At 38.3% G+C, this 17,248-nt stretch overlaps 1 protein-coding gene across 1 annotated transcript in view; it reads right to left on the reverse strand.

The window, feature by feature from the left end:
* Positions 1-287: 287 nt before the first annotated feature.
* Positions 288-17,248, reverse strand: part of TRAF6 (TNF receptor associated factor 6) — a 22,834-nt gene continuing 5,873 nt past the window's right edge. Inside the window, exons 2-7 of the mRNA XM_003781236.3 lie at positions 14,159-14,476; positions 10,381-10,531; positions 8,916-9,074; positions 7,249-7,320; positions 4,829-4,906; positions 288-2,930 (exon numbers count right to left, since the gene is read on the reverse strand). Of these exons, the coding sequence (XP_003781284.1) occupies positions 2,079-2,930; positions 4,829-4,906; positions 7,249-7,320; positions 8,916-9,074; positions 10,381-10,531; positions 14,159-14,454 (1,608 nt within the window). The 5' untranslated portion in view covers positions 14,455-14,476 and the 3' untranslated portion in view covers positions 288-2,078. The remainder of the gene's footprint in view (positions 2,931-4,828; positions 4,907-7,248; positions 7,321-8,915; positions 9,075-10,380; positions 10,532-14,158; positions 14,477-17,248) is intronic.

A 17,248-nucleotide genomic window follows, 5' to 3' on the forward strand; every position in this document is an offset into this window, starting at 1 on the left:
GGAAATGACTCCTCTTAGTACCTAATGCACAGCCATGCTTTTAATAGCAATTTGACCAGGAAGCTTTTAAATATCATTTCCTTTTGGGGGAGGCGGGCAGGGGGAAGGCTGAATGTTTTGTGGCAACAGTTCATTTTTTTTCTCTGATAAAAGTACATGTTTATTGGAGAAAATGTCAAAAATAGAGGAAAGCAGAAGAAAATAAGCCATCAAAAAGTTTAGTCAATTTCCTTAAGGCTTTTTCTATGCAAATATAAAAGTAACTCTTTACTTTTTAAATGGACCTTGACAATTATTTATTCATTAAAAAAAAAAACCATGACAGGAACAGCAGATGTACAGGTTTCCCTACCTAAAGGGTGGTATTGCAATGACTCTCAGGAGTTAGCTGGAAAGCATAACTAAAGGACACACTGCCAGGGAATCCATGGTGACCAGCCATGGGCCGTGACACTAAACGTGGCACAGGCAAACAAGGTCTCTGCTTGACTTTTATTTTCACTCTGTAACAAACTCACCAGAGCAGGAGCCGAACAGTGAAGTGGGGAGGGAGTGTAGAGAGAAAAGGGAAGGGAAAGTTCAAAGTGACACCGAAAACCAGACTCTTCTCCACAGACAAGGTCTTTCAGCTTTCTTTGGAAATTAGTTCTGGTCTTAAACCCTACTCAGGCATTCTGATTTGGCCTCCCTGGAGACACAATACCATCTCTCATTATCAGACTTTAAGTAATCTTGAGTAAATAAATCTAACAGTGGCTAGATTGTTAGATCCTTAATAAGAGCCTATAGTAGTTGTGGGGTTCCTTGAGAATTAGATATCTATCTACAGTCCTTCTGTTCCATTATATGCACATATAAAAAATAGCACTAAATCCTCTGTTAGGAACATCTGGCCACTTCAACATTCCACAGGACAGATGCACTTGAGAATTGCTGGACTACCTACTCAAGCCAAGCTGTGATTCAACCACTATGACTTCCAACCTTAGTCTGTGACCTCTCAGCTGCCTCCAATGACCTACCAAAGTTGTAAGAAATTCTGTTTGGGGGAAATCAACTTTTTCCATTTAAATGAACTAAACAAAGAGGTATTCAAAAGAGCTGAACATTTCTGGCTCACCCAGAGCTTTTCCCATCACCAATGTAGTGACAATGGTTTACTAGCTGAGTCACTTTTAATTTTTATGTTGGAGATTTTATGTGCACATTCTCTTGTCCTTTAAGCATCAAACAAGTAAAGACATATGCAGTGCTGTGAAATTCACCTTCCAATGAACAGATGAATAGACAAAAAGGGTTACAGAGCATAAGACTGAGCAGTTGGTATCCACACGGTTCTCAGCATCATAAACTCTGAAGATGCTATTCTGTGGCCCCAAGGAGATAGGTGAAGCAAGGCAGAGTAAACAGTTAAGTATCATTCAACACATAATATGTTTTTGCTAAATAAGGAAGGTTATATTTAGGGTTTAAACTAGTCCTTGAATAGCCTTAGTAACCACCTGGAGAAAAAAAATGGAGTAAATGAGAACTTAAGCTTTCCAAGGATTATAGTTCAAATAAAATGAGAACTCAACTCTCTAGAGCAATAATTCTTCTTGCTGGCACCAGCACAAGACAGTAGTGATTCTCACATTTAATATATTACATATATCAGTATAAAAATAACCTGTAGTTTTCAGGAAAGTCCATTATTATTAAAGGCTTGAACTTCAGTAGTCTGACTCTGGGCTTTCTGATAATAAAATACGTTAGAGCAAAAGTCCATGAAGTATAGCAACGAGGTATCCTAACTGACAAAACAGCTGCTGAAACACGCCACAGGCACTTGAGGCATAACATCTCTGAGACGCACTGTCAGTCTGGAATCCAAAGTAAAAATACCCTCAGGTGCATCTATAACAGGAAGAAGTGCTAAGTGCCTTCTTCAACTACATTCACTAGTGGGTGTGACATCTTGCTTGCCCTCTGCTTTTCTGGCTTGCATATTATTATCAGGAAGGGCACAAAGAGGCACTGTTTCTCTAGACAGGGTTTTTTTTTTTACACACACATATATATAAAATAATGAAAGAAGACTATACCCCTGTATCAGTACTTCGTGGCTGAAAACCCTCCCTCCGAAGGCTACCCATGTCGAAGCGGGTAGTGACCTCACAGCGTACTAACAATGTGTCATCCTTAATGAAGGTTCTCTGTTTTAGGGCGTCTAGATGCATAAAAGTTACATAGCCAAAACCTTTTGGGTTCCGTGGGATTGTGGGTCGCTGGAAGGCAAGCAGCTCTGGTTTGGCATCCATTATCTCTTCATGGTTTTGCCTTATGGGTGTTTCAGACTGATCAAGAATTGTAAGGCGTATGGTACCCTGAAAGGGCCAAGGGAGGTGGCTGTCATACTCTCCTTGCATTGTGTGGACAAAGAGGGATATATAGTTTGCACAGCGCTGCGCAGTCGGTAACTGAAGGTGCAAGCGCATGCAGAGCTTGTACCCGGGTTTGCCTGTGTAGAATCCAGGGCTGTGAATGACAACAGGTCTCTCCTCTTCTTGAGATTTCAAGTGCATCCCAAAGTTGCCAATCTTCCATATGTAAATCCCATTGCACTGCTGTGCTTCGATTTCAGCAACTTTGTCCTCAAGGGATCGAATAGTCCGTTTGAGCTCACTTACGTACATGCTCTGAGTTTCCATTTTAGCAGTTAGCTCCCGGATTTGATGATCTTGTCTTACAAGGCGACCCTCTAACTGGTGAATGGTTTCCTGGAAATCCTGTGAGGGAACTCGAGGCAGAGAGGCAGGATCACGTGCAAAGGCATCCCGCTGAGGAATGGGAGTTAAAGCAAGGCTTAAACTATGAACAGCCTGGGCCAACATTCTCATGTGTGACTGGGTGTTCTCCTGGAGGTGGCGTGCCAAGTGATTCCTCTGCATCTGAAAATCAAGCACAAGCCTTAGGTTGGGAACAGACACCTCCTGTGAGGATTTAGGAAAAGGACCTGGCCAGGCCAAATAAGGGGTTTTTAAGCAGCAGCACCACTTCCTTCAACTCTCTACAACTTCCCTTTACCTTCATCAGATTCTTGAACCTGCCTTGTAATTCACTGAACTGAGGCTATCTGATGGCTACTCCCCCAGCTTTCACTCAGATAAATTCCCTCCCACCTACAAACATGTCCGCATTTACAACCATCCTTCTCCTCTAACTCAGAGAGGCCTCTGCTCTTGTTCCACCGGTGCTCTACATGGCCACTGACCCTGACCCTTCTGACGTACCCCAGATGTTTCACTCTATGATCCCCTTTCTCCATCTTCAACCATCTCCTCCTCTAACCCTTTCCTGCAGAATTATTAAAATCTTTCCCATGTAAAAAAGCAAACCTCTCTATTGATTTTCTGATTTTTCCCTCTAATACTAGTTTCTTCTTCCTTTTAAAGCCAAGAACAGTGTGCCTGCACTTCCTACAATTCCTCACTTACTGTACTTATTGTACAAATCTATTACAAATTGGAATCTTTCCTGTTTCCATGTTATTCTAAGGTCATCAAGAACACTCTAATTGTTTAGATGAAAAACATTAATATAGTAATTTTTATTATAAAAGAAACTTATGTATATTATACAAATAGAAAATTTTTATGATCAAAAGAAAATGTTACCTATTACCTTACCCAACTTCCATTAACATTTTGATACATTTCCTTCAAGTCTTTCTCTAAGCATGTAATTCAGCAGTTTTCCACAAAATATAACCATAACATATACTACTTTGCATGTTTTATTTTTTAAAGTATTAAATGCATGTTTACTATAAATAAGCCAGACCAAAAAAGTATAATGGAAAAGCAAAAATGTAATTATACCTTCCAGAAAGAATGACTTATCATGAATGATCTTTCTCAGACATTTGTTACTACTGATCCTAAGTTGTGAGACTAATTTTGAAGACCAGAACAATAACAATAACAATAGACTGTTCATTCATAGCGCCTTTCCTTGGTCTACTTCACTTTCCCGTACGTACTCTATATGATCTCAATCGTATTTTCCATTATCATCACAAATTACTTCCTGAAATCAATATTCTGAGTCTCTTGGAGCTGAAGGCCACACACAGAGTATATAGGTCAGTCATCTCCACTTGGATGGTCCCCATGTGAGTGAATTCATATCTGCAGCTCAATACGACTGAAACAGGACTCATTTTTTTTTTCCTACCTTTACCTCCAACCAGTTCTTCCTATGTTGACTCTTTTTGGTAGATGGAATAGCCCTTCCATCTACCTAGTGACCAAGCCCAGAAACCAAGAGTCATTCTAGATATCTCCCTGTCCTTCACCCACACTTGGTCAACAGATCTCCCCTCCTAAATAAGTACTGGCTCTTAGCTCTATCTTCACTGTGATCACTACAGTCCACGCTGTCCTCATTTGAGGTCTTGGTATTCCAACAGCTCAGGTACTGCCATCCCCATCCCACCTCAAATCATATACATTATTACCAGATTGAATCACATAAAACAAACTACTTGTAGCTCCCCAAAGCACCCTGCTCACTCTCTCTCATCAGTCTTCTCTCCCTTGTCTTTGTAGATGTTTTTCATCTGTCAAGACTCAGCCCAAACATCACGTTTCATCAAGATTGCCCGAATGCCTTAGGCATAGATAAATGTACCTTTCTTTTCCTCCATGGCATCCAATTATGGCTCTACTAAACAACTTATCATACTGTGTAATCAACATTTATACTCTTGCTGGTATTCTCCACTCTACTATATATAAATGAATATTCCTGATTTATATTCAAGAATTAAAATTAAAAAAAAACTTACCTTATCATGACAACCAAAAGTATTGAATGTGCACGGAATTGGGGCTGTAGGGCAGTCCAGATCATAATGGTTAGGCATCTAAAATCCAAACAAAAAAAAGTTGAAAAATGATTTTCCTTGCATCTCATGTGATGAGCTCACATTTAAAATGAAAATGCACGTGTCATCTAAACAAAGCTACGTATTGTCAACAGTTGCTTTTGTGCCATGAATAGACATAAATTATATAACCCAGAAAGATTAAAATATCACCATCTAATAACATCCCCCTGCAAATTACTCAAAATTCATTTCAAGCAAATGAATGTGTTCCTCTTGGTAGGAAATGGCACCCTCTAGTGGCATTTTAGAGAAAAAACACCTTATGACAATTCCAACTTTGACAAACTCAATCAGGACTTTCCCTGTGGTCTAGGCCATTTAATAGGAACCAGTCAATGACAAGCACTGAAACCAATGACCACATCCATTACTTCCCTCAAGACCACCTTTCATTAATCATCTTATTTTTTATTAACATTTTAGCTACAGTGAGGAGACTCAGATCTGTTAGAAGGTACTTCAAAGCACATTAATGAATCAAGTCTCAGTCCATGATTTGGGGACTCTAAGATACATTCTTTAAGGGCCACATCCATTATGCAGAATCACACACTTTGAAAGTGATACCCAATTTCCTTCAGAAATTTAGTTAGACTATACTTGTAACATACAAGAACTTTAGAGATCATTTAACTCAACTTTCATTTCTCAAAAACAAACAATCTAGAACAAGGTCAGCAAAATTTTCTGTACTGGGCTAAATAGTAAATGTGGGCTGTATGGTCTCTGTGTTCTAAGTACCCTACTTAACTCCACTATTGTATAAAAAAAAAAAAAAAACAGCTACTTGCAATATATACATGTGGGCACGGCTATGTTCCAGTAAAAATTTATTTAGAGCCAGGTGTGGTGGCTCACACCTATAATCCCAGCTCTCAGGGAGACCCAGGTGGGTGGGTCACTTAGGCTCATGCATTTGAGACCAGCCTGAGCAAGAGTGAGACCCAGTCTCCAAAAACTAACCAGGCGTTGTGGCAGGGCCTGTAGTCCTGGTTACTTGGGAAGCTGAGGCAAAGATCACTTGAGCCCAGGAGTTCAAGGTTGCTGTGAGCTATGATGCCACAGCACTCTACTGAGGGCAAGAAAGTGAGCCTATGTCTCAAAAAAAAGTTTATTTAGAGTAAAAATGTATTGGACAGATGTAGGTAGTTCGTCAGTTTGCTGGTCCCTTATCTAGCATGTCAATTTGCCAGAGATTAGAGGGCAAGTTAGTAGCACAGTCAGGATCAAAACCTGGTTTTCTGACTCTTAGTCTAATGTTTTTTCCTACATTAAATTTTATCTTTGCTGGTTCTTAAATATGCTGGATGGTTTCCTTTAAATATTAAAAAAGAACAAAAATGAAAACCAAGGAGGTGAGACTTCAAAGCAAAAAGAGGCTTAACACCTTCAAATTAAGGCTTTCTCAGAAAAAACTAAGAGCTTCTATTAACAGACAAACGGAAAAGTTTAGTTGAGAGACAGAACTTGCTTGCTTTCTACTTAGTTAAGGTAAATCAATGATCATCTCTGGGTTTACAGATTTCATAGGTATATAAATGCATGTATTCAGTGACTAATATTCATATTTTGTGGGTAAACTCCCCAAATGTCAGAAGATAGCAATCAGATGGAATTTTCCTTTCTCTATTAACAATCAAAACATATAGTTTTCTATCATAACTACTACTTCTAATGATGCCACATCGGGTGCCTACAGGACAACTGAACACAAGAGCTGTAAGTCCTGGACACTTCCCTACTTGCCTCAGGGGCTACAGCTATGAATAATGCTCTACTACTGGATAGATTTGATTTCTTTTACTTTATCACTTCCTCTTATTCACAGGTCTCTGGACACCTAAGGTCCTCATTTCATAGTATATAAACATGTATTTCTTAAAGTTTGTTCTTTCTTTAAATGGGGCCCCTTTTGTGTTTTTTTTGTAATCTTACAATTATCTAGTGTTACTGGAAATTTTCATGAATATACAAAAACACAGACATTATGTTAATGACTTAAAAAATTTTAAGTACTTAAAAAAGGCCGGATATTTTGTTCTTTCTGAAAGTATTTATTAATTTATATAAAAAATATAAACTACTGAACCACAGAATCAAAGCATTTTATGATAGACATACTCTTATCTGACAATGTGAACGTTACTTTTTTTGGCATAATTATTATTGCTCAATAAAAAAAGGAAAAAAAATTTCACACAGCTCTAATACTTCTTCAACCTGTATTCCTTTTAACTTATTACATTTTCAGCTAAGAAACTAACTCATTGTTTAAGCCACTTATGAAAATATTAATTTATGAATGAGAATCATGGTACCTGTTCTCTGATGAGCATGGTATTACAGTATTCACAGATGACATTTGCCAAAGGACAGGTCTGATCATGGATCTAAATTTATGAGAAAAATATAAGAAAAGCATGAGAAAATATGAAAAAGTAAAATCACCAATTTTTATAAGAAGTAATGTTTTCACTATGAACAAATTAAGAACACTGATTTATGTAAAGTAAAAATGTGCAAGTAATATATAACGTAAAGGATATTTTCCTTCTTTTCGCCAATAATGAGATTCATCTAGTCTTTCAGTTATTAATTATTTCAGTTATTTAATTAAGAGAATATGGTAGTACATAAAAAAGAATATTTAAAATCACTTCCTCAGGGGTAAAACATCTGTGACTACTTTGGATATCATCTACCAATGCTATCATTTTTCTTACAAAATTTTTCAGCAATTGCATGACAATTTAATTAAAATTCTTATCAGTAAGATTAAAGAACAAATGTACATTAGGGCATAAGAGTTTAAGTGCCCAGGCCTTCGCATGTCCTAGAAGAGTGAACTTTGTTTTCCAGAATTACATTGACTTTAGTTTAGCTGATGTAATGAGACACAATTAACCTTCAAAGTTAAGTTCATCTAATTTACTGAAGTTGAGAAACAAGTCAATTTGCTCTAAATTTGGCTGGGACTTCTCTACATTTTTAGCAAGTTAGCTGACTTTTATTTGGTTGTACTTGTCACTGTTGTTTGGCAGACCCGGGCTGGATTTGAACACGCCAGCTTCAGTGTATGTGACTGGTACCCTAGCCGCTGAGCTACAGGCACTGAGCCAGTTGATTTTTTAAAAAGCAATGATCCATAAGACAGTACAATTTCTTCATGAAACTGTCAGGCATCCTAAAGTTTCTTTTTAAAAGATACTTTTTAATTGAAGCATAACATATGTACTGAAAAGTGAATACACTGTGTATATATATATATATACACGTAGCTCTATAGCATGATACATTATCAGCAAGGAACCACAATTTGTGGCATTTAAATTATTCTTTTTTTTTTTTTTTTTTTGAGACAGAGTCTCACTTTATTGCCCCCGGTTGAGTGCCGTGACATCACACAGCTCACAGCAACTTCCAACTCCTGGACTTAGGCAATTCTCTTGCCTCAGCCTCCTAAGTAGCCAGGACTACAGGTGCACGCCACAACGGCCGGCTATTTTTTTGTTGCAGTTTGGCCAGTGCTGGGCTCGAACCCAACACCCTTGGTATATGGGGCTGGCGCCCTACTCACTGAGCCACAGGTGCCGCTCTTAACTTACTCTTTTTAACAGCTGTAACAACCCATTCTCATTTTCAAAATAATGCTGTATAAGTGTTATAATCATTCTACTGGTTTGTCTCCAATCCAAGATCAATCATTAAACATCACAAAGAAAAGTTAATCAGCATATGCCTTGCCTTCAAGCTTTTGTTAACGTGCAGATCTACAATAGTGGCAACTAGTATAAACAACATTTTCTAAGAAAAATATATACATAGAAACTATTAACTGGTTCAATTTTCTGTCTTAAAAATCTATTTCCCAAAATTGATAACATCGACTCAGAGTTGAAGTCACACCCTTATCTTGTAACCCTCTCAAATATACATTAAAAATTTTTTTAAAATAGTGAATTAACAAATCCAAATCAGTACATGCCTCTTTATCTTCAAATGGCATCAATTCAGCACAATTTGCACAAGAAACCTGTCTCCTTGGACAATCCTTGAGAATATGAACATTAATTTCACATTTTTGAAAAGGACGTTGGCATTGGGGACAATTCATAAGAGCAAACTCACAGTATGCTTGATGATCCTATAATAAGAAAAAAAAGTGATTAGTAGTTGTCAACTCTGATTAAGTCTTCTAAATATAATTTCTTCTAAGAATATATGCACATATTCTCTTCTATAGAACTGGCTACTGAACCTACTTTGTCTGAGGCATAACATTGAGCCATTCACAATATGAAAGGCTTAATGAATTTTTCCAGGAATAAATATGGACTACAACTTTATACCAAGTTCATGCATCTAATTAGGGAAGAAAGTTGGCAAGAAGTCAGATTTCCTGATTACCAATTTACTACTGGTAATCAGTACAGAAAGGCCACACTTTTAAAAAGAACCGAGTCAAAGAAGAAAGTTGCAAGTGTCTTAAACATTTAATTTAAAACAGAATGTTAATAACACTTATTTACTAGTAAAAATCACCAAGCTAAGAACTGATTTATTTAATTTAAAAGGAAATTCTTTTATTATCTGATTGCTTCAGTTAATCTCAAACTAAAGGAGTATTCCACTTAGCACATAACAAAATGCAAAATTTAGAAAAAATAAGGAGAGAATACTGAGATGATGACTATATGGGACTTACTGCTTATTTCAAAATGAAAGAACTGAAGTTATAAGATTAAGATGTTTGACACTTGTATTTAAAATGCTCCTTTCTTGTTTTACTGCAGACAATGCTCACCCAAAAAACTTTTGTAAAAGAACACTGGTATTTTTAAAAAATTAATGCTGGGGCAAAGCAAGAATAGTAGAAATAAGAAATTTCTGGTTTCTATTTACCTTTATCTTCAGTGAACAAGGGTTGGTATTAATTGAGCAAGAATTTATTAACCAATTATTATATGCTAGGTAATGGTAATACACAAATGGACGCAGTAAAGTCCCTATTAAAGTGACTCTTATTCACACTAACAGCTAGAAAATAACGTTTTTATTTTTTTTGCCCAGGCTGGGTTTGAACCTGCCACCTCTGGTATATGGGTCCGGCACCCCACTTCTTGAGCCACAGGTACTGTCTGAAAATAACTTTTTTTTTTTTTTTTTTTGAGACGGAGCCTCAAGCTATCCCCCCTGGGTAGAGTGCCATGGCATCACGCTCACAGCAACCTCCAACTCCTGGCCTCAAGTGAGTCTCCTGCCTCAGCCTCCCAAGTAGCTGGGACTACAGGCGCCCGCCACAACGCCGGCCATTTTTTTTTTTTGGTTGTAGCCATCATTGTTGTTTGGCAGGCCTGGGCTGGGGATTCGAACCTGCCACCTTAGGTGTATGTGGCTGGTGCCTTAGCCGCTTGAGCCACAGGTGCCGAGCCAAAAATAACTTTTAATACCTCAAGATGCCTCAGTTCCATCCTGTGTAAACAACCTTCATTTGGACACTTCACTGTGAGAGAAAGAATTTCTCGTTTTGCAAAATTGTCAGGAAATAGTTGATTTTCCAGCAGTATTTCGTTGTCAATTGGACACTTGTGACCTGCATCCCTGATGAAAACAAAACAAGGTATGTCCATTAGTAGATTTGCACATTCACGTTAGAAAATATTTAAAATTACATTCTATATAATGCTAACTTACACATATATATGCTTTTAATATATGATGTATAGAAACTCTCCATTATTTCCTAAGGAAAAATTATTTAACACATTATACTGAATAATGTCATCAAAATAAATTGTCCATTTTATGGATAGCTCCTGTTAGTACAACTAATACCACGTGGATTACTTATTGACAGTTACAGAATTTTAGATTGTGGGATAGATTTCAGCTAAAAAATGAAAAAAAAAAACCCTAACTGAATAAAATTATATTTTGATTGGCATAAATTGAAGTGAAAGTCAAGAGTGGGAAGTTTGGCGGTCTGGCTGACCTCTGTTCTATCATCACCTATACAATACATTGGCAAGATGGAATATGCTGTTGACAATACTAATAACATGTCTATAGTATACCGCTCAGTCATAGGTAAAAACCAATTAGCAGTACCCTTATGAGGTCACATTTTAAGGGCTTACTGTGAGAAAGCTACAACACTCCAGGTCATGGACAACAAAAGTTTTGCTTTACTTGTATGTCTAGGGAACAGTGATCAGGAGTTATAGTACCTCTGTGTCTTGCTTCCCAATGGCTTATTTTGTCTTATGATGGAAAAAAACATCTTCAGGAAGCCTGGGTGTCTGTTAATCCCCTTTAACTTTTGGGGATATCTCAATCTTCACACACAAAATGCAACAGGTTGGGTGGGCTATGAGGCTTTAATCAATGAAACATTTGTTCTATGTACTCAACAGTGCAATGTACTGTGACAGGTAAAAAAGTAATTAAAAAAGTGTCTAATGTCAAATGGCTTAACACTAATAAAGGAGTAAGATAGAGCTGTTCTTTATGGGGCCTCGCTCAAACTGCATCATGTTATTAATTACACCGTCAACTGTGCAGAGAAGAAAAGCCATAAACAAGTTTATTGAAAAATGTACCCCTAAATCTAAAGCGATGCATGTCTAAGAGAAAAGAAGAATCCTATGCAGTAAACTGAAAGCTGTTATCTACAGAATTAGCAATCACTCCCAAAGAAAATGAAATTAGATTGAAATTTTGAGACCTTGAATGAATATAACTAATAAGAAATTTCAAGGCAGTTCCTTTAAAAACATTAGAGCTTAAAGAAAGTAGTCATTTCTAGCTTAGAGGGAGATAAAAAAAAAAGGCACTCTGACTTCCTTTTGTGGGTTTTATTTCCCTTTCAGACCACTGTCCCTCTACTTTCATGAATATCTTACTATTAAAAAGCTGAAGATTATCTTCTTTCTGGGGCATAGCTGACACTTGGTAAAACACTGCACATTTCTACCTACAGGAAAAGCAGTGATCCATAAGATGGTACAATATTTACCTAAATACAACATAAATAAAAATCATTATAAACAGAAAAAAGTAGAGCCTTTAATACTGCTTTCATGTGTACCCTAAATCAGCAGTCTTGACAAGGGCCAATTTTGCCTTGCCGGGGACATCTTGGGTTTCCCAACTGGGGGAGAAGAGGACAGACATGACCAACGTCTACAGAGCAGAGGCCGGTGGTGCTGCTGCAGAACCTACTACACACAGGACGTTCTCTCACAACAAAGAACCACCAGCCCAGAATATCAACAAGGAGCCCGAAATACCAATCAAGGTTGAGAAAATCTACTCTAAACAGATCCTGTCGACACTGGGTAACACATTTTTCTCCAACACTGAAACAAGAGAAATGATTCCTCGTAACTTAAACTGAGCCAAGTCTTGAGTATTGTTATAGTTATTCTAAATTTCAGTTTTATAGAAAAGTTAATGTAAAAAGTTGAGAAATAAAAACTTAGGAGACTAATGAATTTCCAGGGATGGGACTCAACCTACTTAAGAATTTCACTAATATAACCAGATGGCTATGTATTGAAGAACATAAAATCTTTTCTCCTATATGCAGGGGTTTTTTTTTTCTTTTCTTTTTTTTTTTTTTGCTGTGTATAGCACTCCTTGGTCACCTAAAAATATTCCCATTTACCTCTGAAATAGCAAAATGTGTCTATTTCTTAGAAGATGATTTGACTCCTTGGTGGAAATACCACATACTTCTTCATTCAGTTAAAACAACCATGAAAGGCCAGGCGCAGTGGCTTACGCCTGTAATCTTAGGACTCTGGGAGGCTGAGGTGGGTAGGTTGCCTGAGCTCAGGAGTTCTAGACCAGCCTGAGATAGAGCAAGACCCCATCTCTAAAAATAGCTGGGAGTTATGGCAGGTGCCTATAGTCCCAGCTACTCAGGAGGCTGAGGCAAGAGGATCGCTTGAGCCCAAGAGTTTGTGGTTGCTGTGAGCTATGCCATGGCACTCTAAGTGAAACTCTGTCTCAACAACAACAACAACAACAAACCCAACCATGATTCACTGAGTACCTACTGTGAGTCAGACACTGTTCCTGGCACTTGGGAAATAGCAAGAAACGAAACAGATCTAAAGCATCACTCACAAGGAGCTTATCTTCCAGCAGGGGAGCAGACAATAAATATAAACTTTCTGGTGTTTTAGAAGGCAGAGAGTGCTCCAGAAAAAAGAAAAGTAGAGCCTGGTAAGAGAGATTGGGCATACTGGGAGAGCAGGGTAGAGGCATGCCCACAGATGAACAAGGTGGCCAGCAGGCCAATGAGAAGGTGAGATCCGAGCCACACTGGAGGGACTTTAGGGCTTAGCTGTGGCAACAGTGTTCCAAGCAGAGAGAACAAGTCAAGTCACTCTCCAAGGCAGGAGCATGCTTGACATGTTCAAGGAACAGCAAAGAGGGAACAGGTGGAAGGAGAGACTGTAGTAGAGGAGGTCCACAGGTCAATCATGGGCCCATCCCACAGGGCCTATCAAAGACTGGCTTTTACTCCCAGATGCGCCACTACAATGTTCTGGGCAGAGATGGCATCATCTTACTTATTCTACAAGGTTCACTCTGGCTGTTGTATTGAGAACAGCACGGATGACAAGAGTGGAAAGCAGGGAGGTCTGTTAGAGAGCGAATGGTGATTCACAGCAGGGTAGAAGAAGTGGAGGAAGTGAGAAGGGATATATTACAAAGGCTGCCTTCAGTTAAAACTTTTAATAAACACAGTGATTATTTTATAGCTGCGCATGGACATTAGGTAACAGAATTTGATGTGGCTAAAATTGGAATAACTGATCACTTACAGAGTTAGCATTCTTTATATGGTTAAGACTAACATAATGTAATTAATACCATAATCATCATCTAAGGTACATTTAAAAATATTATTTTCTTTAAGGCACAGAGTCAACCCCCGGTCTGCAATTAGAATTGCTTTGAGAAGTAGGTATTTATTTACTTATTTATCCAGGGGCCAGGGGAGAAGACAAAGAAAAAGAAAAAGAGAAAGAAAAATTCACCTTTCACACCATAGTAACGATTGGGATAAGAATCTTTCTAAATGTTCTGTCTAGTGTTCTTTTTTCGTAGGTAGCCTTTTACATACAAGGCTACTCTTAGAATGACCTGGGTTCTATGCAGTAACATGGTCTGCATCTGGTTCTGTTCTAGGACACTGTCTTTCTTATGTTCACGTACCTTATCGATTTTATGATGCAGGCTTTACAGAATCTGTGGCCACATGGTGTTTGCACGGGTTCCCGTAATGCCATTAAGCAGATGGGGCATTCATATTTGCTTTCCAGGGGTGGGTCAAACTCCACATCAAATCCCTGGATCTCTTCCATAAAGGAGCTGGAGAGGTTCCCTGTGCTGGCAGTCCCACTCACGCTGTCATCCTTCGCAGCGGCACTACAGGAGCTGGCCATGGCGGCACAGCAGTCGCTTTCAGACTGGCTGCCTCCACAGCTGTTTTCACAGTTTAGCAGACTCATAGTAACTTGATTATCACTTGCTCTGTAGATATAGCAAGAAAAAGTGCCTTAATATATACATACAATACAACACCCATGCACATGTGTATCATCGCCTAACTATACAAGTCACCTTTTAGTTCATAAACGTTAGCTGTGTTAGTGTTATTTACAGAAAACTTCTAAACATGTTTTGAGCTGTTTCATGACTACATTTTATTTATTATTTGCTTATTTTATCAGGACCAAGGGTTTCCTGGAACTATTTTATAAGTTACCTGTTCCCTCCTTCTGTAAGTCTATAGTATCATTGGTGCAAAGCACTTGGAGGACACGAAGAAAGCTGGGTCTTTTAAGAAGTTTGTCATCTTAGTAGAATGACAGAATATAAGGTTAAAAAAGGAATAGTACCTCAACTGTAATACTCGTCTATATCACAATTGTCTGTTTATATGTCTGTTTCCTGTGACTGAGGTAAGAAATTTAAATTTTCTTTTCCTAAGTACTTAGCACAAGACTTTTCATGTATCATGTGTTCATTAGGCATCTGAAGAACTCAATCATGTTGCTGAAGTCCCTTCAAGTATCCAAAATGGCAGAGACCAGCCTGGCCGCAGGCCGTGCACAAGGAACCAGGTGATCATGTGCTGCTGCTAGACGTGGATCTGGGCAAGTTACTCGACCATGTGGGTCTCGGTTTCCTCCTCCAGGTCTAAAATTCTATGAGGACTTCCAAATGCTGAGTGTGGATGTTTCTCTTACGCAGGAAAAAACAGAATCAAAAAGCATATTTTACGTCCTGCCTTATGACAGGTCAAGTGACTATGTTTCATTAATAATGACTGGAAAAATAAGTGAGGTTTTGTTTGTCTACGGAAAACTGTTGCTTTCATGAACAGATGGAATACTGTCAAATTCTAAACCATGATGGCACTTATAAGGGAGCCGCTAACGTTTAAACGCAGTTCATAGTCCATGTAATCACATCTCTATTTATATGATAGACAATTATCACCCTTATCTTGGTTTTTTTTTTTTTTTTTTTTTTTTGAGACAGAGTCTCACTGTGTTGCCCATGGTAGAGTGCTGTGGCATCATAGCTCAAGCAACCTCAAACTCTTGGGCTTAAGGGATTCTCTTGTGTGAGCCTCTCAAGTAGCTGGAACTACAGGTCTGCCACAATGCCTGGCTTTTTTGTTGTTATTGCAGTTGTCATTGTTGTTTGGCAGGCCCGGGCTGGGTCTGAACCTGCCAGCCTTGGTGTATGTGGCCAGCACCCTAACAGCTGAGGTATGGGTGCCGAGCCCACCCTGTCTCATTTTTAAAATAAAATTTCTGGCTGCCACTTCACCGAATAGAAGATTATTACAGTAGTCCTTAATCTTTTTACCACTACAAATGTCTTTTTAATCTCCTCAAAGACTGACTGGCTTTGGATAGGAACCTATGAAGTATGAGAGACTGTTCTGGCTGGCGAGACAGTACTCAGAAGTGGTGACGGTGCTCCAACTGGATGATCTGGGTATAACCCTTTTCATCTCCTCCCAACCCCATTACTTATTGACAGGTATGACTTGGGCAAATGCTTCACTTTGCTCATTTGTAAAATGGGGCTCACAAAAAAATCCATCGAGAGTTAACTAAGAGGATTACATATGTTACTATGTTCAAAGCGCTTAGAACTGTGCCTGGCAGTAAGAATGAGTTATTACAACAACTTTATATAGTATTTTATTTAACAGTTTTATTGTCCCCACTTCTCAAAGTGGAAACTATGTAGCTTAAAAAAGTTAAATCACTTGTCCAGGAGTACCTAAGTAATAAGTACCAGGGTTAAGATCCAAACCCCAGTCTACCTGACCCCAGAGCCTAAGCATTTTGTACTTCACAATGTTTATTTATGTCTTGCTAATCTGCTTTTGCAGCTACATTTAAAAATTTATTTGCCTTCATCTTTATTACACTAGACTAAGGTGTATATCACAGCTACTGTTATACATGCACTGTCTAGCACTATTACACGGATCTGACAGAATGTCAAAGAGTCTGAAAAGCAACTGCCCATTGTGTTTTACTTGTTTGGTTTTGATATGGTATTTTTTTTTTTAAGTTAAAAACAGCTCCCCAAGCCTTGTTCTATCTAATGTGAATGCCCAGGAAAGGCTCATACCGATTCAGAGGAAGGAAACCATAACAAGAGGCAAGTCATAACTAGTTGTTCCGCCTGCCTCTAAGATGGAGCACAAGGCCCATTATACCTTCCAAATTTGAGGACCAATGACCTTGTTATGCTACGCTAGGGTATACATATCCTCTGTTATTTCCCGTCCCACATATAGATTTACTAGGAGATATTTGGGGTTTGATTCCAGAACACTGCAATAAAACAAATTATCTCAATAAAGCAAATTACATGTATTGTTTTGCTTCCACATACATAAAAAAGTTATGTTTGCACTATATGATAATCTATTCAGTGTGCAATAGCATCACATCTAAAAATTAAATTTAAATCCATTTACCTTAATTTTAAAATACTTTATTGCTAAGAAATACTAACAATCATCTGAAACTGTGGCAAGTCATAATCTTTTTGCTGGTGAAACATTTCACCTTAATGTTTACAGCTGCTGACTGATCAGGGCAGCGGTTGCTGCATGATGCGGTAGCTGTAGCAATTTCTTAAAAAAAAGGTACCAGTGACGTCTGTCATATTAATTGACTCTCCCATTCAAGAAACATTTCTCTGGCTCGGCGCCTGTGGCTCAAGCGGCTAAGGCGCCAGCCACATACACCTAAGGTGGCGGGTTCAAAT

Source organism: Otolemur garnettii, unplaced genomic scaffold (genome assembly GCF_000181295.1).
Source record: "Otolemur garnettii isolate 467f Iridium unplaced genomic scaffold, OtoGar3 scaffold00001, whole genome shotgun sequence".
Classification (NCBI taxonomy): Eukaryota; Metazoa; Chordata; class Mammalia; order Primates; family Galagidae; genus Otolemur; species Otolemur garnettii.